Below are 22,852 nucleotides of genomic sequence, written 5' to 3'. Positions count from 1 at the left end.
ATTTTGCAGTACCAAAGAAGTGATGTATTCGGTATGTGACTGCATTTATTTTACAACAAATGATCCAGATTGCTGAAAGATTGGACAGACTTTCTAAATGTCTTCTGGAAGTTTAAGATATAGAGAGGATAATACTGCTTTGGTAACTTCTTATATTAATGTGCCTCCTTAGTAAAAGGGAAATATGGACACAAAAGTTAATCTTCTGAGTAAAAATGCTTGAGAGAGATAGAATCCACCTCACAAAGCAGGGCAAAGATGTTTTTGTCAATTGGATGGCTAACCTCATAGGGGGGGCTTTATAATGATATAGGGGAGAGAGAAAGTAAATAGCAGCCTTGTGAAGAAGCGATTATCAGAGAATAAAAGGCATAGGGTGATGTGATTGAGAAGGTGTCACAGAATCAACAAAATAGGGTGTAAGCAATGTCACCTTCTGCACTTGCTCGTAGGCAAGGAAATTCCTACAAGGCATTGATACGGAGAAACCCCCCCAACCTTTTCTTGGAACACAGCACACTGGGGTGTCCCTGTTAATTGCCTGTGTACTAATGCACATATTATCTTGAATTAACAAGATTGAATTCGATATGTGTTGCAGGGCTATGAACTTGTTGGAATCACAAAGAAATGGTGAGGTGTTTCCTGTTACTGAAGTATTGCAATGGAGAGATACAGTCTCTCCAGGAAGGATAGGTTGGGAAGACAAGTAGTGGCTGTTGCTTTTCGTGTGAGGAAAAAAGCTGGAGTACTTAGAACTCTACCTGGGGATGGACGAGGAGCCAGTTAAGGGTTAGAATTAAAAGGAAGATAAGCGTAGTGTTTTTCTTTTTTGTTTTTTTGCTGCTAGCCATCTGACCAGGAAGAAAAGTAAGTAAAGCCCTCAACAGACAGGTGGCTCATGAGGCTCTGAACCTCATGGGGAACTTTAAACTTTAAAATTTGTTGGAGGGACAACACAACAAGACAAGCAATCTGGGAGGCTGCAGGAATGCATTGATGATAAATTCTTCCTGGAAGTGACAGGAATCAATGAGGAAAGCTGTTAGGCTCATATTTGCCAAAAAGGAAGTGTGAAGGTCAAAGACAGCCTTGTCTGCAATTATCATGAGATGGAGGAGTTCAGTATCCTGGGGCATGCAGAATGGTGAAAATCAAGCTCATAACTCTGGATCTCAGGACGGTAAACTTTGATCTCTTCAAAGATCTTCTTGGAAGAATCCTGTTGAATAGGGACCTGCAGGGAGGAAGAGCCCAGGAAAGCTGGTTAATATTCAGGGATCACCTCCTCCAAGCTCAAAAGCAGTCCCTTTCAATGAATAGGAGATTGGGCAGAAACACTAGGAGACCAGCATGGATATGAACAAGGAACTCCTGACCGAGCTTGAGCACATGAAGAAAATCTACAGAGTGGAAGGAAGAATGGGTAACCTACAAGAGTACAGAGACACTGTCAAAGGAGAAAGCTAGGAAAGCTAAAGACTTAACAGAATTGAATCTGGCCAAGGGTGTCAGACAACAAAAAAGGCTTGCGTAAGAACACTGGTGACTAAATGTAGACTAACACAGATCTGGGCTTTTTGCTGAATGAGTTGAAAGCACAAGACATGGAAAATGTTCAGGCACTTAATTCATTCTTTGCTTCAGTCTGTGCTAGCAAGATTAGCCTTCATGAGACCCAGAGACCAGGGAGAAAGACTGGAGGAAGGATATAACCTTAGTGGAAGAAAGTCAGGTTAGGAAATACTTAGGCAAAGTTGACATTCAAAAGTCTAAGAGTGATGATGGAATGCACCCATGAGTGCTGAGGGATCTCGCAGATGTAGTTGTGAGGCCACTCTTGATAATCTTTGATCAATCATGATAATGGAGAGAAATGCTGGAATACTGGAGGAAAGAAAATGTCACTCATGTCTTTGAGACGGGCAAGAGGAAGGACCTAAGAAACTGTATCATATACTTGGGAATATGATGGAGATGTTAATCCTGGAAATCATTTCAAGCTATGTGAAAGGGAAGAAAATTGTCAAAAGTAGATAGTGTGGCTTCATCAAGGGAAAGTCACGTTTGAGCAACAAGATAAGCTACTGTGATTAAATGACTAACCTCATAGATGAGGAGAAGGTCATGGATATTATCTACCTGGACTTTCTTTGACTCTGTCTCCCATACGATTCTCATAGAAAAGATCTGCATAGATAGACTGGATGGGCAGATGAGTTAGGTTGATTGAAAACTAGTTGAATGTTCTGGACCAGAGGGCTGTGATCAGTGGCACAAAATCTAGACAGAGGCCAGTAACTAGTAGCATACTAGCAGAATATGTGATGTACTGCATCTGGGGAGGGACAACTCTGGGCACCAGTATACATGCTGAGGGCTGACCGTTTATCTGGAAAACAGCCTTGTTATAAACACCTTGGGATTTTTGGTGGTCAACAAGTTGAACATGTATAAACAATGAGCCCTTGTTGCAAGGAAAGGGCTGTATCGGGCAAAGTATTGTCAGCAGGTTGAGGAAAGTGATCCCCCCCTTCTCAGCAATGGTGAGGCCACACCTGGAGTACTACGTTCAGTTCTGGGGTCTCCCAGCACAAAGAACAATACGAAGCTTCTGGAGAAGCTTTCCCATCCCAATTGAGAACCATGAAGGTGATTAAGGGGACTGAAACACCTATGGGAAAAGGCTGAGAGAGTTGGGAGTTTTTAGCTTAGAGAAGGCTCACGGAGATCTTACGAATGTATGTAAGTACCTGAGACGCAAAGAGGACAGGCTTTTTTCAGTTGTGTTAGGTGACAAGACTGGAGATAGTGGTTACAAACTGAAACATGGTAGGTTCTGTCCCAACATCAGGAAACATCTGTTTAGCAGTAACTGAGCAAAATAATACGTTACTCAGAGAGGCTGTGTGGTCCCCTTCCCTGGAAATATAAAAGGTTGTCCTAACATAGATCTGTGCAACCTGTTTGAGGAGAGAGTTGGGTGAGATGGCTCCCAGATGTCCCTTCCATCTGGGAAATGAAATGAAACAGCATTTACTTTTGTAATGTACAAAGGAAGTTTGAAATGATATCAGTTTATTTGAAGGGGAAAAAAAAGTGAAATTACCTTTTTGTCATAGAATCACCAAGATTGGAAAAGACTTCCAAGATGATCCAATTCAACTGGCCACCTACCACCAATATCTCCCCAGAATACCATGTTCCCTAGTACAACATCTGAATGTTTTTTGAACACCTCCAGGGGCGGTGATTTAACCACCTCCCTGTACAGCCTGTTCTAGTGTCCGACCGCTCTTTTGGAGAATATATTTTTTTCTAATATCCAACATCAACCTCTACGTGAGGCCATTCCCTCTAGTCCTATCACTACTTACATAGGAGAAGAGGCTGACCCCGACCTCACCACAACCTTCTTTGAAGGTCTCCCCAAGCCTTCTCTTCTCCTGACTAAACAATTCCAGTTCCCTCAGTTGTTGCTCATAAGATTTATGCTGCAAATTCCTCACCAGCTTCATTGGCCTTCTCTGGACATGCTCCAGGGTCTCTGTCTTTCTTGTAGTAAGAGGCTCTAAACTCAACATAATACTTGAGGTTGCGGCCTCACCAGAGCTGAGTACAGGGGAACAATCACTTCTCTGCTCCTGCTGGCTACACTATTTCTGATGCGTGCCAGGATGCCATTTGCCTTCTTGGGTATCTGGGCACACCGCTGGCTCACGTTTAGCTGAGTGTCAACCAACACAGTCAGGTCCACTTCTTCCACACAGTCTTCCAGCTACTCTGCCCCAAATCTGTAGCACTGCATGGGTTTGTTGCAGCCAAACAATTGGAAGAATCCACAGAGGGTGTGCCTGTGCATTTATTTTGTATGTGTATGTATGCTTATCAGTGAGCAAGAGTGTCTGAATAGAAGCAGCTGGAGTGGGGAATGCAAGATTTAGGTGCTCATACATTCAGGTGCCAGCAAATGGACAAAACATATACCTAGAGGTCAGTTACTGAGCGGTCGATGTTTGAGGACAGTTATTTCAGGGATCTGTACAGTATATAAATACATATATATATTTCCCACTAACAGACCTGCATCCTGACCAACCAGAAAGGTGAGCAGGATGAGGCCATTGGTGGTGCTGTCATGACTGGTGAGTGTTTCTGTCTGTGCTGATCTTCTTGGCTAGACATATATATCTATGTGTAATGCCTACATGTTTGTGTGTATGTGCCTATTGAGAATTCACACTCAGCCTTGCTACTGGTTGGAGCCGGGGAACGTTCAACCACTGGGTTAAACTTGGGCACACTGAGCTGGATCAGACTTGCTTCTGACAGATGACTGGATTAAGCAGAACCTAACAACATGTTTTTAGACAAGACCAGAAAATGGTTTCCCTTTCCAGAACTCTCAGAATATTCACAGTCTCTCCCCTTTTTCATGTTTAGACATGGTCATGAAAGGAAGAAAACGCCCAGTAATATTTCAGTTATTTTCAAGAAGTATGTGAATCCAGAGGGCTGTGCTGCTTAGGCATTCAGTGGCACAGCAAAGCAAATTTCCTGAAGGCTATATTTTGTGTTAGTACCCTTTGCCTTATTTACCAATGTAAACTTGGAAATACTCAGAATTCAACTGGATGAGACCTAGAGCAATCTACTGTAATCTAGCCTGGTCTTGAGAGGGATACTGGACAATATGACTTGTACACCTCTGTTCCATGTTGTTTCATTCTGTGATTCTATGGTTTGATCATTCTTAGCACCACCTTCTAAAACCACAGGTAAAGGAACTGTTTCTTTGTCTTCTTAAGATCAGATTTAATCTCTGGCTATGGATTGGCCTAAACTTGGGTTGTATAACTCCCCCTTGCACCACTCTACTGTTCAAATGCTGAGGACAAATGTGTTTCAGTCCAGAAAGCTATTAGGCCACCTCTGCCTTCGAGGATGTTGTCCCAGAGTCAGTCATCCTTGGGTGAACTGTCATCTTTTTGCCACAGGGCAATATTTTGCCTGTAACTCAGGCAGTATATTTCAGGGTCTTGCTGAAAGCACTGAATAACCTGAACACTGAAGAAGATTATTAATATGCCTATTGTCAGCAGTAGTAGTGGCTTCCAGTCTCTGCCAAGTTGAGCTTGATATTGACATCATTATACAATGCAAATAAGGAGATTGGTTTGTGTTTTAAGAATAGGCTGCTGCCAGTACTAATCTTCGGGATTTTTTACCCTTTCTAGCCTGTAAGAGCAGAAAACACTGAAATGCATATATAGTTAATTCTGAACTTGCCTTAGGAAGAGTACTGTTTGATTGTTGTATTAAAGATCATATTTTTTCTTAATTTAGGGAACAGAAATGTAGGAGAATCTCTCCTCAGCTGTTTTTATTTTCTTTAAACTAAAATAACAGTCTCCATAAGAAACTGGAATCTCATACTTGCTAAAAATAGTAAGATTAAAGCAGGAGTCAAGGGAGAATTTTCATCACCTCTTGTGAAATCTTGTGAAAAACTCCAGATTACTCAGATATCCTGATTATTCCTCAATTTTAATCCAGTGTGGAATATCATTACTTTGGTGCTCTGAGGTTACCTAATTAAATGTCCTTAGTATCATGGACTGTCCTGGTCCTGGGAGTGATTTGCTGATTACAAGACCCTTGGTTTTGAATGAGATAGAAATGGTGCAAGCCAATTCTTGTTTGTTTGTTTGCTTGCATATTTTTGTTTGTTTCTTTGTTGTTTTTTCCAGACCAATAAATTCAACTGAACAGATCATTGCTGAGTGTGCTGAAGCACAGCAGAATACTAATCTGGCTTGGCACCTTGAGAATATGGACTAATACATCAGTACTAATGAACTGGCAGAGTGAAAGCTTACACCTGCACACCGGCATGTAATCATCTACTCTGTTAAAATGCTGTAACAGTCCCTTGTCATGGCCTTGTCCCATGCCACCTAATCTTCTCCTAAACCCTAGCAGACAGACTGCATACAATCATATGGTTCTGTAAGTGCAGGGTTTTTAGCCATGTAAACATGACCTGTACTGTGTCAGTTGTTCTCAGAATTAAACAGCTTGTTAGATTTATGAGTGTGTACAGCCAGTGGAGCTGGGGAGTTGATTTGAGGCATATAACCAGTAGGAGAAGAGGAAACACAAAGGGACTTTTGTGCACTTTTTTTTTTTAATGATTCCTAACAAAATATTTACTGTGAGATGTACAGTTATGTGCTTCAGGCAGCCTCTGTATGTGGAATATTCATGTGCTTGATAAAACATACCTTGCTTACTAATGAGAAGCCATCTGGAAAATATGCTTTCCACTAGTCATGGCAGAACCCAAGCTACTGAGCAGGTATTTTCAGTTTTCTCTCTTTTTCTGACTTTTTTTACTTTTTATCTATCTTTCCCTGTACTGATATTTTTTGCTTTTGTTTTCTCCCAGATTTTCCACAGTATAGTTGCATTACACTTTGGTAAAACAGATGCACTCAGAAATGATTAGGAGAAAAAAAAATCATTCTTTACTTAAAAATGACCTCATGTTATTTCAGCATGTCAAAGACATGCCTGGGAACCCAGTGGTGAAGGATTGACAAGACATGACATGCAGTCCCTCAGTCTGTGCAGTTCAGTCAGTAGTGTTCATTGGGGAATGTGAAGTCCCCCTGTTGGGACAACCTGGACAGGGACTATGCTTCAAGAAGGCATAGGCATTTCTCAGATATTTTCTCCTCAAATGTGCTATCTTAGCTTGAGTAATAAGGTGCACAGCATTTCATGAAGTCTATTAGATAATTGTAGTGAGGTCTGGCTTAGCAATAAGCAATAGCTCTTTCCATTTCTGGCAAGACAGCTGGGATGTTTTACACTGCTTTTGAAGCTGAGAACTGCGGTTGCTCCTCGGAAAATCCTAAGAAATAATTCATGTATGAAACATAAGTGCTAGGATTTGCTGAAAGCTGAGATCTGGATAAACACAGACAGTTGTTGATGTTTTCCTTAGAATGGCTCTACTCTATTCTTTCTGCTGATTTCTCCCTTTTTGAAGGAGGACCATTCCATTAGCCAAGGGGGAAGACTCACAGTATGTATAACCCAGGAGCTAGGACTGTCATAAGCATCTGCACTGCTCAAGGGCACTCATCCAATCTAACACTCAAGGCAGAATGGTGGGCACTTTTCTGAGAGCAAAGAATGCAGCTCTGGGTGGGAGATCTGCACCATTTACTTCATTGCAACGCAGTCCTCAGATTGCAGAAAGTACCTAGACCTTTCTCCTGAGCCAGGTAGCTGATTACACCTGCAAAAGGTGTGCCGAAGTAGAGAATATCCTGCAAACAAGTGCTTGCACCAGGAGGTGGTGAGAAGGCTGCAAGACATTAGGGAATGTAAGAAGGAGGTAGATAGCCTGTGCCAAATGCATTCTGCAATGGATCCACATTTCATGGCCAAACAACCAAAAATTCCCCCACTGGAACACAGCAGACGGGGGGGGCAATAACATGGAGGGATGGAAGAAGGGATGGCTTGGGACAGCAGGGCCTAGCAGGAAGAAGGTACTTCCCCTGAGTCTTGAGGTGCCATTGCAGATCTGCTTCACCACTCTGCAGGCTGAAGAGGAAAGACTCTCAACTCTCGTATCAGGAGAGATGCTGGAGGTGACTAGTACAGTCCAGTCCACTCCTAGGTTGACAAGTACAACTAAGAAAAGGCAGCAGGTGATAGTGGTAGGCAACTTTCTTCAGAGATATTGAGGCACTCATTTACCAACTAGACGCACTATCTAAAGAAGTGGTTTTTGTTACTGGAGGCTCGTATCGGGGTTGTAACTGAGAAATGCCTCAGTGGATGAGGGACAAGCAACTGACACCATCTACCTTGACTTGTGCAAAGCACTTGCCATTTTCCTACACAGTACCTTTGTCTACAAATTGAATTGAGTTTGGCAGATGGACCACTTTGTGAGTTAGGAATTGTCTGGATGGTCACACTGAAAAGGTTGCTATCAACAGCTTGATGTTCCAGTGCAGACCTGCGACTAGTGGTGTTCCTCAGGGGTCAATATTGGGATTGGTGCTGTTTAACATCTTTGCTGGTGACATAGACTGTGGGATTGAGTGTACCCTCAGCAAGTTTACTGATGACACCGGGCTGTGTGTTGTAGTTGCCGTGCTGGAAGGGGGATACCATCCAGAGGAACCTTGTCAGTCTTGAGCTGTGAACCTTATTAAGTTCAACAAGGCCGAGTGCAAGGTGGTGTACCTGGGCTGGGGCAATCCCAAGCTCAAATACAGGATGGATGGAGACTAGATTGAAGGCAACTCTGATTAAAAGAACTTGGGATATTGGTTGGTGAGTTCAACCAACGAGCTGACAGTAGTAAAAGAGGGCCAATAAGAAAGGCAGGGAAAAACACATTATTCTGGAACGTAGTGATAAATTGAAGAGTAATAGCTTTAAACTAAAGGAGGGTAGATTTAGATTAGATATTAGGATGGAATTATTCACTATGAGGTTTGTGAGGCTCTGAAACAGGTTGCCGTGAGAAGTTGTTGTGAACTTTTATGTCTCTTCCAACCCCAACCATTCTGTAGCTAATGTGGATCAGATCCCAAGGATCACAGATAGTGAAACTTGCAATCCATAATCTGAAAATAGAAGTCTGAATAAAAGATGAGGTAGTCATGTCCTTAAAAAACACTTATGAGATAATTAATAAATACCATATGTAAATAAACGGGATGTTGCAGTTGTTTCTCATTTCCAGTATTTTCTGGGTTTTTTCTTTTACACAAAATAGAAAGACAGAAAATTTGAAATTTAAGTAAGTGAAGGAAAAGGAGTGACTTTCCAGAACTTAGGGGAAAAAAAAAAGTTGACTTGTACAGTGTATATCAACACATGTCAATGTCTATTTGACTGATTTTTTTTTCTTCCATGTCTCACTGTAAGTATACACAGAAAATTACACATGCTTGCCTAACAGTATTTTCCAGGGCATTTACAGACCTGATATAAACTGCTGGAGAATACTGAATATATAGCTTGCACAGTTACAATCTGTTCTGTATTGCTTTGTTCCTGAACAGAGAACACCATCTCCAAGAACAGTGAAATCTAGTACCTGTCTCCAGTGGTAGATTCATATTCAGTGGAAATGCAGACTAGTTCAGGGAATAAGTTAGGCCTGTGAAATTTTGCATGTACTCTACTCTTGAGCAAATAATGCAAGAGGCTGTTTAATACTGAGCTTCTGATGAAGCTGGACTTGTGGCCTAATGCCCTATTCCAGAACAAAGTGAATACATTACAGATTCAGTTATCATCCTAAACTCCCACCACAGAAATTTTATTCCAGAGCTGGAAACAAACATGTTTTGGCTTAGTGTCCATATTTATGTATGCACAACCATGGTCCTATGGAAAGCCTGGCATATGTTCATGTAATTAACCTTTCTGCTCTCCTTTCGAAAAGGAGAGTGTTCTCCCCTGTACTGCTCATTACAATAACTATTCTATAATGTGACTGTGCTTCACTTTGCCTGGTAGAGATTTTGTGTGGCCAGAATATTTCCAAACAACCTAGTAACCATGGTATAGGCATGATCACGTGCCCCATGCTTCTGTGTTGGGCATGCTTAATTTCCTAATATAGATGTAAGCTATTGTATTTAATCTCAAAATATGAATGTATATTTTGGGTGTGTAGAAGCTCTCTACAAGAGATGGCTTCTTTGATTTTAATTGTTAAAGGCGATTTGTGAGGGACAGATAAGATGCTAGACTGACTAAAGCACAACATACTTTTTTATTTAATCTTTTTTAATATAAACAGAAATACTTCTGGATACAACTGGAGAAACCTCAGAGATTGGCTGGACCTCTCACCCTCCTGATGGGGTAAGCATTTCCTTTGCCCTTTTTATGACATTATCTCTGCTGGGAAGGTGTGCATGTAGCTGATGAAGAAAGGGAGACTGGAATAAACAAGACTTGTTTTATGGTTTCGTTTACTTAGGAAGAACTTTAACATATTTTGTTCAAACCACATTACTAAAAGAAGATGATACTGGGTATGATACCATTGCCTTTCTCTCTGCTTCTAAAATACTTAATAGGTCTCTTCTAGCCTTCTGCTCAGAGCAACTAATGGAGTTGGGTAGGAGAGACTGATGCATTAATGTTTTCTCCATAGTGATCTCGTTTCTCTGTCTTGTCTGTGTTATGCATGTAGAGATAGGGAAGTAGTGGTGAAAGATGCGACTCTCTGACTTTAAGATTCTCAACGCCACATGACAATTTTTCATGAGTTATGTTTCAAAACAACTTTTTCTTAAATGCTTTAACAGTTCTTCTTTACGAGGTCATACTCAGTCCTGCGTAGTGTGTTGTTTTGCATATGACAGCAGCAGGTTCAAATCTTACCATAAACACAGCAAGAAGAAAGAAAGGGGAGAAGGCCTGTCCTGTATTTCTGACATAGTTGAACGCTGAAATCCTTTTTAAATTTTGTATATCATTTCTTCTTTTTCTCTTTATAGTGGGAAGAAGTAAGTGTCCGGGATGATAAGGAGCGCCAGATCCGAACCTTTCAAGTTTGTAACATGGATGAACCAGGTCAAAATAACTGGTTGCGAACGCACTTCATAGAGCGACGTGGAGCCCACCGAGTCCATGTCCGCCTACATTTCTCAGTGAGAGACTGTGCCAGCATGCGTACTGTGGCCTCTACTTGCAAAGAGACTTTCACACTCTACTACCACCAGTCAAATGTCGACATAGCCTCTCAGGAACTGCCAGAGTGGCACGAAGGCCCCTGGACCAAAGTGGATACTATTGCAGCTGATGAAAGCTTTTCCCAGGTGGACAGAACTGGGAAGGTGGTAAGGATGAACGTTAAAGTACGTAGCTTTGGGCCACTCACAAAGCATGGCTTCTACCTGGCCTTCCAGGACTCAGGAGCCTGTATGTCCTTGGTGGCAGTCCAGGTCTTTTTCTACAAGTGTCCAGCTGTGGTGAAAGGATTTGCCTCCTTCCCTGAAACTTTTGCTGGAGGAGAAAAGACCTCACTGGTGGAGTCACCAGGGACGTGTGTAGCAAATGCTGAAGAGGCAAGCACAACTGGGTCTTCAGGTGTTCGGTTGCACTGCAATGGAGAAGGCGAGTGGATGGTGGCCACTGGACGATGTTCTTGCAAGGCTGGTTACCAATCTGTTGACAGTGAACAAGCTTGTCAAGGTGAGATGCCATTTCCCCCCCCTTATGTAGGCACTTTTTTATTCTTTTCCTGTGATAACATTTGTCAGAAGTTCACAATCATGTCTCACAGAGAATGAATGATTACTAGCAGCTTCTTCTCCTTGTGATTCCAGTTCCTCAGACTACAGTATCAGGGACCATGTCCTGGAACCAGGAACACAGTTGGAAACTCCATTCAGGCCAAGTTTAAACTGAAACCAGAGAGAGTTTGTTGGGCTATATTTCCAGAATGAGAACTTGTAACTAGACGGTTCTAATGTGGTTACACTTCTTTATGAATATGCAACAATATTACAGTAGAGGTGTCACATGGAGCAGAGCTGAGGTCAAATCTAACATAACCTACCATCCTAACTATCTTGGGCCCTTTTGTTGGTGCTGTTGAAACCAGTGGTTAAAAAAAGAAAGGGGAAATGGCAGCATCCTGATCATGCAACAATGGATCAGAGATCTGTGAGCCTGACTTGGTAAGGAACAGTGATAACTGTTTTTTTATTAGATCTCTAATGTACTCTGCCCTGAGGCTGATGGTACATTGTGTGAAATGTTTCTAAGAGTAAGTAGAATAAATTGGCTATCTCTAAGTAATGGTATTTGGCCAAAACCTGACTACCCAGTCTAATATGTTGACTGTCTTCCCATTTCAATCTCAAGTCAATCCATTAGACCAAACTGTGGCTTATCTTGCTTATATATTATGTATAATGTCATTTTCATCCTTCCTTGGTTTTGATATGTATCTACTCAGCATCTCAGCAATATATAATGTTGCTACACCACAGTTAGTACTCTAAAACATTAAATGTAATGTGGAGCTTGTTTTCAGCCACAGACACAATTTTTAAGTTGGACTGTAATTTGTTCAAATAAGAGTTTGACTGGGACATTGAGAGTACAAGTATTCTGGTTAACACAAAGTTCAAATCCAGTAGATTGTTAATGGTTGTCAATATATTATTCACTTTCTGTTTTTTTGCAGTGTTGGGGTTATGCAAAATAACATTATTAAAACACAGTTCATTGTGGTGAAGATTTATGAAAGGAATTAAAGTTAGTACTGCTTATTTGTTTATTCTTTGAGAACAATTAAAATGTGTGTCTCTTTTTATCTTGCTCCTGAAAGCTACATTCGTACAGTACTGCTCTTAAAAGAGAAAACTCAATCAGTCATATAGTGGTTCTAAATAGCACTAGCATTGTTGTCTTTATCAGTACTGCGACTAATCCAAAATCCAGGTAAACCAGTCAAAAATTTAGTATCAAGTAGTAGTTGTAAGCACTCAAACACTATGGAAATTAGAATAGGCAAGGAAAAATGAGGGTTTTAAAAAAAATCTTAAAGATTTTCAAACATTCTGGCTTTTGTACGCTTCAAAACACAGACACTCCCCTGCAGTCCCACTACTGCAGGAGCTGGGCATAGAGAATAGTCAAATATTTTAAGTATTACAGTTTTTCAGACTCAGAACATTACTCCTACTAATTGCTTCCTGAGCATAGAATAAGTGAACAAAAAACAACCAACTAGTAATCCTTAATGTTAGAAGATGATTTTTCTCCTCACATTTTTTGTAAACTCTTGAAGACCTGAAGTCTTATGCTAAAAATATGTTGCTGTCCTGTCAGAAAGAAAAAAACATTCAGCTGGTTCAATTTGTCCTCTTGTTTATAAAGTGTCTTTCCCAGTACTTTTCCTCTTTGTATATTCTCACTTCTTCCTAAGAACTAAAGGATTAGATATGTGATTATATAGTGTTCTGTGTGAAATAACAGAGCAAAAGCAGTAGTCTAAGAGCAGACCTCTACTGAATGTCCTGCATAGAGCTCTTTTTATCAGGACCAAGGAGTGAACTAGGGATAGGAAGGAGAAGCAAATTCCATAATAAAGTCTCTTCTTTAGTAGAAGAGTGTGGGCACTGCCTTCTTCCTCCCCATATGGATGTCCATGGAGTCCTTCCTGGAACAACTGTTTCCTGTTTATTTAGTACTAAGAATCTGGCAAGAAGCATTCAAAGTAGATAGAAAGCCCTTCTACTTCTCTGCTTCCTACCATCAGTTAAGATATTCTTTCTTTCATTAGTTTCTTAAGAGTGCCTGATGATTCTTACTATATGGCAAATTTCTCCAGCTAAACAGAATGGTGAAAAGACATCTAAGTCAGCCCTCAAGCTGATATGGTGTGGGCCAGCTTCACTTTTCACTTCATCCAAGTAGAATTTCTTCTTTTGCAAAACAATCAGAGAGGAGAATGGCAGGATACAGAAGAGAAGGGAAAGTTGGAATCTTGTTTTATTTTCTTCCTGGAGAACCCTTCAAGAGTTGGTACTGGGATCAGTACTCTTCAATATATTTATCAATGACTTGGATGAGGAAATAGAGTGCACTGTCAGCAAGCTTGCTGGTGACACAAAACTGGGAGGAGTGGCTGACACACCAGAAGTCTGTGCTGCCATCCAGCGAGACCTGGGCAGGGTGTTGAGTTGGATGGGGAGACAATGAATTATAACAAGGGCAAGCGTAGAGTCTTGCATTTTGTATACTTGTACCAGTATAGGTGGGGGACTGACCTATTGGAGGGCAGTGTAAGGAGATGGAACCTGGGGGCCGTGGTGGACTGCAGAATGACTATGAGCCAGCACTGCACTCTTGTGGCCAAGAATGCCATTGGCATTCTCCGGTGTATTACAAGGGGCGTGGTTAGTAGGTCGAGAGAGGTTCTCCTCCCCCTCTACTCTGCCCTGGTGAGGCTGCATCTGGAATATTGTGTCCAGTTCTGGGTCCCTCAGTTCAAGAATGACAGGGAACTGCTTGAGAGAGTCCAGCACAGAGCTACAAAGATGAGTAAGGGAGTGGAGCGTCTCCCTTATGAGGAAAGGCTGAGGGAGCTGGGTCTCTAGGTGTCTAGCTTGGAGGAGACTGAGGGGTGACATAATTAATGCTTATAAATATGTAAAGGGTGAGTGTCAGGAAGATGGAGCCAGGCTCTTCTCAGTGACATCCAATGATAGGACAAGGGGCATTGGGTGCAAGCTGTAACATAGGAAGTTCCACAAAAGTAGGAGAAAAAAACTTCCTTACAGTGAGGGTGATAGAACATTGGAACAGGCTGCCCAGAGAGTTTGTGGGATCTCCTTTGGAGATATTCAAAACCCACCTGGACACATTCCTGGGTGACCTAATCTAGATGTTCCTGCTCCAGCAGGGGTATAGGACTTGATGATATTTCGAGACCCCTTTCAATACCTGACAATCTGTAATTCTTTGATTCTGAGATTCTTGTCTTGTGGGGTTTTCTGCATCTCTAAGGGTTTTTCCTCACAGAGGGTCTGGAATAGAAATTTCTGAGTGATTAGGTCATCTTAGATTATTGGCTCCCATATTACTCATTGATAAATCTCAAATTGATAGATTCATTTATGGAAGCAGTTGCTCCTGGATTTCATTCCCACAAATCAGTTTACAGTGTGATGTTTTTTGGCATTCACTGCCCACTGTTTATCATGGACTCTTAGCTGAAAGTCCCATGGGTTATCAGATGCTTTTGCAAATAGTACTTAGAATTAATGACTAAAACATCATTTAGAAAATTTCAATAATGAGAATGTTGGGGGGAAAGAGAAGAAATGACTATTTGATTAAGTGCTAAGCTGACACTTTCTTATGAAGGAGTAAGGTGATCTTTGAACTTGAAAAGTCATTAAAATAAGGCTATTAATTTAATGATGTTTCTCTTTTTCCCTCTGAAGTTCAGAATACAAACTAACTCCAGAGCAGTCCTGTCACTCAAGCTTTATATCTGTTTTTCTTCTGTCTCATACTAGTATCCAATACAGTGTTTGCCCCATATCATTGAAAATGTGCCATTACTGCATCTGTGTTTTTCTACATCGGCAATTGCCCACCAGCTACCCTGCTGCTTATGTATCTCAGAGAATCAGCTTTTCTTCTTTTATCCACTTCGATCTCTGAGGGAGAAAAGATCATAGAAGTGTTGGAAAGAACACAAATCGAACCATACTTTGAAAGGGATGGGGAGTGGTGGGAACTACTTAGATCGTGAGATCATGAGGTATAGATACGCTTACTGAAGTCTCCTGGTTAGAGTTAGACTGCTTTGCTCTCTTGTTGGGTATCACAACATATGCAATTTCTGTGATAAGGATTTAGTAATGGTGGAGAATGAAGGGGCAGCCTCTGTTAGAAGAGGTTAGGGGCTTTCCTGTGCCAGACACAACTGTTTCCAGATAATTCTGCAACAGCCCAAGGACAGGACACAGCTGAACTGATCAGACATATGGCATTTCTAGGCAAGCATGTTTAAAGGAAAAAATGCAAGACAGAGAGAGGAAGAGAGAATAAAAAGACTGAGAAACAGCAGAGAGAATGATAGAGCAGAAGAAGGAAGTATTCCAGCCACCAGAGTAGATATTCTCTGCAGCCTGTGATAGACCCAATGCTCTAATGGTGAATACTTCCTGATGGAACTGCAGCCTGTGGAGAATTTATGCCAGGGAAAGGCAAAAGCATGAGAGAGGAGTTGCTATTCACTGACCATGCACATCCCATCTTCCCCCCTGTGCTTCTTGAGTGAGGGAGAAGATTTTGGTGGGAAGGAGTTACAGAGAGGGGAGGAAAAGTGTTGTTTTAACATTTGTTTTTTGTTTCTCATCTACCCAAATTTATTTTAAAGAGCAATAAATTAAGTTTCCCGGAGACAAATCTGTCTTGCCTGTGATACTAACGGGTAAGCAATCTCCCTGTCTTTATCTCAATCCACATTCTTATGCTATTTTCTCCCCATGTCACGCTGAAGGTGGGGAGTGGCTGGGTGGGCATCTGGCTGTTTGCCAGTGTATTAAGAAGTGAGCTGGAGAAAATAAAATTGTTATTGTATTGTATTCGTTGTAGAATGAATCACAACCATATTACTTGAGGGCTAGTATCAGTTACTAAACCTTCTCCATTAAACCCCTCCATGAAGAAGGAGGAGAGCTAGGGGAAAAATGTTTTTACTAATATATTGGATTCACAAGATCTTGGCAATGGGGGGACTGCAGGGTTGATTTCTTTGTGTAGAGATGAGGAGCTACCTCATGTTGGAAGGGGACTGTCCCATTTGGTGTCAACAAGAACACACTACTGACCAGAGCTGAACCACCTTTGTAACTACAAAACTCCATTCCTCTTTACAGCTGATCCATTTCACGTCTTTGTCTTGCACTGTCCTCCACTATTTCAGGAGAGCAAGCAGCATGACCCATACCAAGTTATCCTTTTTTAAACTCCACACTGATAATATTTTGCCTAGTCATTCTCATGTGAGGCCCTTTGCACAGCCAGTTTTCCCTGGCTATGATCTCAAGTACTCCTATATTCCTCCCAGTTTTACTCTAATATCAGCTCTGACACTCTGTTCATTTTTGATACTCTCATATTCATATACTCGTATACTCTAATATTCATTATTGTCCCACTCTGTTTATTTGTTGGACTACTTTACCAACAGATTAAATAGGTGAATGGAGTCACTTTAAAACCAGCCACTAGGTCCATTGCAAGTAAAGGGATGGGTGTCTGATTTTTCAAGAATAAGTCATTATCAGATCATGCAGTGATGCAAACCATGTCTTAAGGCTCCCTAACACTGTCTTGAACTGATGTAACAGGGCACTGGTAAAAGGTTTGCATATATATTGTGTGATTAGAAAAGAGTGATATCTGGGCAGTGACTGATGTATATTTCCTGTCTAACATCGTGCTCAAAACAGCCTCAGAAAAAGATCAGAGAGGTTTCTCAGGGCTTTATTTTAATATGGTCTTAAATGTCCTCAGGAATGGAAGCCGTATAACCTCTCTGCGGAAATTTTCCATGATGATGGAAAGAATTTCGTTGTACTTTGTCAGAATCTTGTGTTTTTCAGTTTATGCCTGTTACCTCTCATCTTTCTACTGTGCACAACTGCAAAGAACCTAAGTCTGTCTTCCCAGAAAAATCTTTGAAGACATTGGAAGACTGCCTCTAGATTCCCCATGGCCTTTCTTCTTGAGGTTAATAAAATGAAGTTTACTCAGCCTTTCTTCATAGAGCAGTTGCCCCAGTTGTATAAATATATAAGTGGCCATCTGCTGAACTTGCTTCAGTTTTTCAATAGCTCTGAGGGATCCAAAACTGGATATAGTAATATCAATGCACTCCTAAAACCTTTGCATCTCTGCTAGATAACTGTAGGGGCATGGGGCTTCTTTCATTCAATCCTACGAATGCAATTTAAATAAGAAATATTTTCGGATCACTAAATTTATCAGTAGCCAATATCAAAGCCAGTGGATCTCTTCTGCCCTCTTCTAGAGTTCTTTCCATCTGACCTCCCCAAGCAATTGCCTTCTAGTATTGCTGTGCTCTCTCCTTCATTGTAGGACAGCAGCCAGAAACAGTCTGGTGACTTGGAGAGGATGTTCTGATCAAATCCCATCCAATAATGTTTCTTTAACTTTCCATTACTCTGTTGCTCATGAGATTTGAGCATGAGAATGTGTCTGTATAAACTACATATGTATGTATGTATAAGAATTGGTCAGTTTTTCCTGGACTAGCAGCAGCTCCCGACATATACCACCCTTTATTGTTGTTATCTATTTTTTTATATTGATCTTCTCTTCATGAATCAAACAGTTTTGTTAATCTAGTACCTGTACTATTTCTCTTCCTACACTTGCAGTCAGAGCAAATATATCCCAGACGTGTCTTGTTTCAGAACTGATCAGTCACACAATTGCCATATTTTAAAATGGAAACATGAATTTTTCCTAAGCAATTGCAGAAAAGGAATTTTCCCCAGAGCTCTTATCACTGTCTCAGTCAAAAGGAGAATGATGTTTTGCTCTTCTAAGTGTCTTCCTAAGTCCTAGCTCAGATCCAAAGCATGACTGGGTACAAATAGTCAAAACATGTAACTGTGTGCCCTAAAAATGGCACTGCAGATACATGTATGTCTATTGATATTTCTGTCTATTTTTCTTGATCCTTCTCCTTACTCTATTTTGTTTGCTCTCAGAAGCTTTCCTTTCTGTGCTTATTGCTGAAGTGGGCTTTTCATTATGCCTCTTCTTCTCTCTTGCTTTCTTTAGTTCTGTCCTCTTCTACTCATGATCCTAAGACTCTTCTCTGCTGTTTATGATATGCTAGTCCTCTATCAGAAAATGCTTCTCTAGCCTCTCTGAGGAACTTTTCCTCAGAGCATTCAGATAAATGCAGACAACACGGCAGGGAGTATTCTAGGGAGGAGCTAAGGAAAATTGGGTCAGTGTCTCTGAGATGAGCTGTGCCCCACTAAACTGTTGTGGCATTCTGGAACTGGGCCAAGATGCAAAAATGACTGAGATATGCTGGGAGAAAAAGCACCTGCGCATGCCAGAGTCAGCCTTCTGCTATCATAGCCTTGATTAATGGGAAATGGCAGCTTACTGCATCCCTTGAGGTGCTAGCTCTGCTAGCTTCTGTCCTTGCATTAGATTTCCTCAATTGATGAGGCCTAACTCTGTGTTTTATTGGTAAGTACTGGTCCTGGGGGATGATCTAGTGACAAGGCCTGTGGCTTAATTTCTACTGATGGTTTTTGGGGTTTTTTTTGTGAGGTTATTCTATAGGCAAATGGTGGAAGTGTTCAGGAGAAGCTGTCCTTGTTCAGGCTTTCTCCAGTATGGTCCTAAGATGGTGATTTTCACTGAGGCAATACGTGTTAGTCCTAGTGATGGTGAGCTCCTTTCAGCTTGGGTATTCGTTATTGACTGTTTCCAGTGAACACAGTAGACATCTGCAGAGACTGTAAGATCACAGAAAGTGAACATAATGCCATGATCTGCATTAAGAAGGGAATGTAAGGCACACAAAAACTGACAGTGTAAAGAAGGGAATCCTGCAGAAATGAGTGAGAGCTAGACACTATGGAAAGATGGTCCTAGGCTCACTACAACTGCTGGACTAAAAGGAGGTAGCTTTAGCATATTTAGGTTGCCAGGGAAGTTTTTCTCTTTCCTTCTGAGTTAATCTTTGATACCTTATTTATAGAGTGACTGGACTGAGGCACTGTTAGGAAGAGCCTCATGTCATGGGAATGATTATTGGTGCCCTCTGTAAGTAGTAAGCTATCATATTTTAGGCAACTTTTGGAAAGGGATAAAGATGCTCACAAATGTGTTCAGCTGTCTGACTGAATACAGAAGCTGAATTCGCATGGAAGTAGAGGGTGTGTGACAGCTGTGGTCCTTGACCATGCAGGATGGTCTTCAGCTACATGAAGGTCAATTAGTCTCTACTATAGTCAGTCCACATATATTGGACAAAACTGCAAATGAAAAATGCAGTTAATTAGAATTTTAGGTCACAGTCTGTTTTCTATTTTTTTCCCCCAAAGTTTTCATTAGGAAGGTGAGGGAGATGTGAATCTTATTTAATCTCTACAAATCAGCTTAGCTTCTAATATGCTATGTGATTTCAGTTTGCTGGTTATTTTTTTCCTACTTCCTTGGCATAGGAAGTAGAAATAACTAGGGGTGACAGAAATGAGAATTTGGAAGTGTGATCCTTGCTCTGTATCTGCCATTTCTTCTGGAAATACAAGCATCTAATTACTATCATTCACCGTTATTGAAGTCCCTATTACAGTCTGACTCTTCCAGGACTTACCACTCTAGCACAACACGTGTGGAGGTTATGCTGTAGCCAGAAGACTGCCAACAGAGAAGGTGATACTAAAGACCTAAAGCTCATAGGACTTCATGGATATTATTGACTGCTGTGTCTGGAATGTGGCTGTATACAGGCCCGAAAGTATACATCAGAAATCCCCAGTGTAGTTAGAAAACTCAAAGCAATAGGAATTGAATGCATATGAAAAGGAGGATCAGTAAGTGAGATACTCTTATTTTTCTGAAGTTACTTGTTAAGAAAAATGCATAAATGGTCACTTAGAACCTAAGTGAGTTAGAAATAATTTCTAAAGTTTGTTATTGTTCCTTTGTTATTGTTATTGGAGGTGGAAGCCCGCTTTCCTTTAGCGTAGTAAGTAATTACCAGGTGAGTTAATTCTTCAGTGTCTGGTGTGGTGTTCCATTTCAGAACACTCATTAGATGTCCTGACTTCATATTAACAGTTGCATACAGTGTTCTTCTCTTACACAGTTCTCTTTGATATATAACATTTTTCTATTCTCAGTCTTTTTGGATTCTTCTGCTTATGGTAATCACTTGGAGAGTTTTCCTCTTGAATGTAGAAAGCAGCATTCCCATCGGTCTTCTGAAATCAAAAACACATTTAGGGTCTACATGAAAGCTTCTTCCCTAGAAATGTTCTTTATTGTGAAACTAACTAAACGAATGTCAGTCCATGAATGAACTTTCACCACAGATAATTAGTTGGTAACATCTAAAAATTCTGTGTCTATTTATATAGAAAAGCAGCTTTAAAAGCATACATAAAACTTGCATTAAAATTATGAAAGCTATGTCCTAATATTTCGGCAAAGATCCAAGTACTTTCTGCTAGGTAATTCAGTACAGCATTTTTGCTGATCCTAGAATGTGTTTACTCCCATATTCATAATAATTTATTATATTTTTCACTTTCTTTCTTGTGCGAAGGATTTTCATCCTTGTTTCAGCTTTTTCCATAGGCGTATTCCTGTAAATTTTCAGATTGAACTTGACCAACTTAAGAGGCTTGTAGCCGTGCCTGGGAAGTTTCCGGAACTACAGAAAAACAGTTAGGATTGCCTTTATGAGTTCTGGCTTCAATTTGATGCAAAATCAGCTATGGTAGCTTATATTACTTTATGCAATAAAACTGTCTAAAACAGCTTTTAAAAAAGCAATTTTTTCTGCTATGCCAGCTGAGAGAAAGTAGATGTGCAAAATTGCACCTTAAACAATGCTCAAGTTCAGAGCTGATATTTTCTGTACTGCCATAAAATAATAACCTGCCGTAGCTAGTAACAAGTTTTCCCAACACCAGCAGCACGAGTTAAATATAAATAAGGTTGCATTGTTTCTGGTATCTGAATTAATGAGTTTCCTGTTCTTTTCTGTCTTATTTTCCTCTCCTTAGCCTGTCCCATTGGTTCCTTTAAAGCATCTGTGGGAGATGGTCCTTGCCTTCTCTGCCCTGCCCACAGCCACGCTCCACTGCCAGGTTCCATTGAATGTGTGTGTCAAAATCACTACTACCGATCTACTTCTGACAATTCTGATGCTCCATGCACTGGTAAGTATTTCAAAGGAGTATTTGAAAGTAGGAAGAAGGGCAGTTAATGAGAGACAACTTGTCTGAATGATTCATGGAAGTTCCAACTCATCTCTTCTCATAATCAGCTGAAACAGTCCAAAATGACCCTGGGCTTCCTTCTCTTGATGACTGTAGATAAGAAGGTAGAAGTGTTCCTACGTGCTATTTACAAAGTTGGTACACCAGAGGAACTGTGTATTTAGAATATTGGGATGCTGCAATATGAGATACTTAGAATGAAGATATGCCAGATTTTAAATGACTCGTGCAACGTTAAATAATAATAATAATCCCAGATCACATCCTTATTTCTGAGTTAAAAGATATAGATTTGAAAGCTGGACTATTCATTGGATTAAAAATAAGTCAGATGGTCATAGCCAGAGAGTTGTTATCCAGGTGGAGGCTGGTGATGAGTGGTGTCCCCCAGGGGTCTGTCATGGGATTGGTACTCTTTAACATCTTTATCAGTGACATAGATGATGGAATTGAGTGCACCCTGAGCAAGTTTCAGGTGACACTAAGCTAACTGTAGTTGACACCACAGAAGGAAGGCATGTTATCCAAAACAATCTGGACAGGCTTGAAAAGTAGATCCATGAGAACCTAATGAAGTTCAGTAACTCCTTACTCTTGAGTTCAGGGCAATCCCAGATGTATTTACAGACTGGGGGAACTCCTTGAGAGCAGCCCCACAGACAAAGACTTGATGGTTCTGGTGGACAAAAAGCTGGACATGAGCAAGCACTGTGCACTTGCAGCCCAGAAGACCAACAGTATTCTGGGCTGCATCAGAAGAGATGTGGCCAACAGAGAGAGATTGTATCCCTCCACTCTGCCTTTGTAAGGCCCCTCTGGAGTACTGCATCCAGGTCTGGGGCTCTCAGCATAAGAACGATCTTGAACCATTGGAAAGGGTCTGTAAAAGGTCCATGAGGATGATCAGAGGGCTGGAGAACCTCTGCTATGAAGAAAGGTAAGGGAGTTGGACTTGTTTAGTTTGGAGAAGAGAAGGCTCCAGGGAGACCTCATTGCAGCCTTCCAGTACCTGAAGAGAGCTTATGAGCAAGCAGGGAAGCGATTTTGTATATGGTCTAATAGTGATAAGACACAGGGGAATGGCTTTAAACTAAAAAAGAGGAAATTTATGTTAGATGTTAGGAAAAAGTTCTTTACTCAGAGATGATGAACCACTGGGACAGGTTGCCCAGAAAAGTTGTGGATGTTTTTATCTCTGGAGGCATTCAAGGCCAGACTGGATGGGGCCCTGGGCAGACCAATCTAGCGTCTGGCAACCTTCCCCATGG

General features: G+C 41.0%; 1 protein-coding gene across 5 annotated transcripts in view; it reads left to right on the top strand.

Annotated features, from left to right (window-relative positions):
* LOC122156057 (ephrin type-B receptor 5) overlaps positions 1 to 22,852 on the top strand; it is a 67,196-nt gene that overhangs the window by 20,763 nt on the left and 23,581 nt on the right. For 4 of the 5 annotated variants that reach the window (XM_042810516.1, XM_042810517.1, XM_042810518.1 and 1 more), the window contains exons 3-5: positions 9,842 to 9,906; positions 10,548 to 11,244; positions 21,369 to 21,524. In XM_042810516.1, coding sequence (XP_042666450.1) covers positions 9,842 to 9,906; positions 10,548 to 11,244; positions 21,369 to 21,524 — 918 coding nt within the window. Of the gene's footprint in view, positions 1 to 4,081; positions 4,146 to 9,841; positions 9,907 to 10,547; positions 11,245 to 21,368; positions 21,525 to 22,852 lie in introns of all 5 variants that reach the window. The other variant, XM_042810521.1, reaches the window with a different exon arrangement.

The sequence above is a fragment of the Centrocercus urophasianus genome, unplaced genomic scaffold (assembly GCF_019232065.1).
Source record: "Centrocercus urophasianus isolate 14NV4802_14NV808 unplaced genomic scaffold, USGS_Curo_1.0 seq_12, whole genome shotgun sequence".
Lineage (NCBI taxonomy): Eukaryota > Metazoa > Chordata > Aves > Galliformes > Phasianidae > Centrocercus > Centrocercus urophasianus.
Note: the sequence above shows the minus strand (reverse complement) of the source record. Positions and strands in the feature narration are given on the sequence as shown.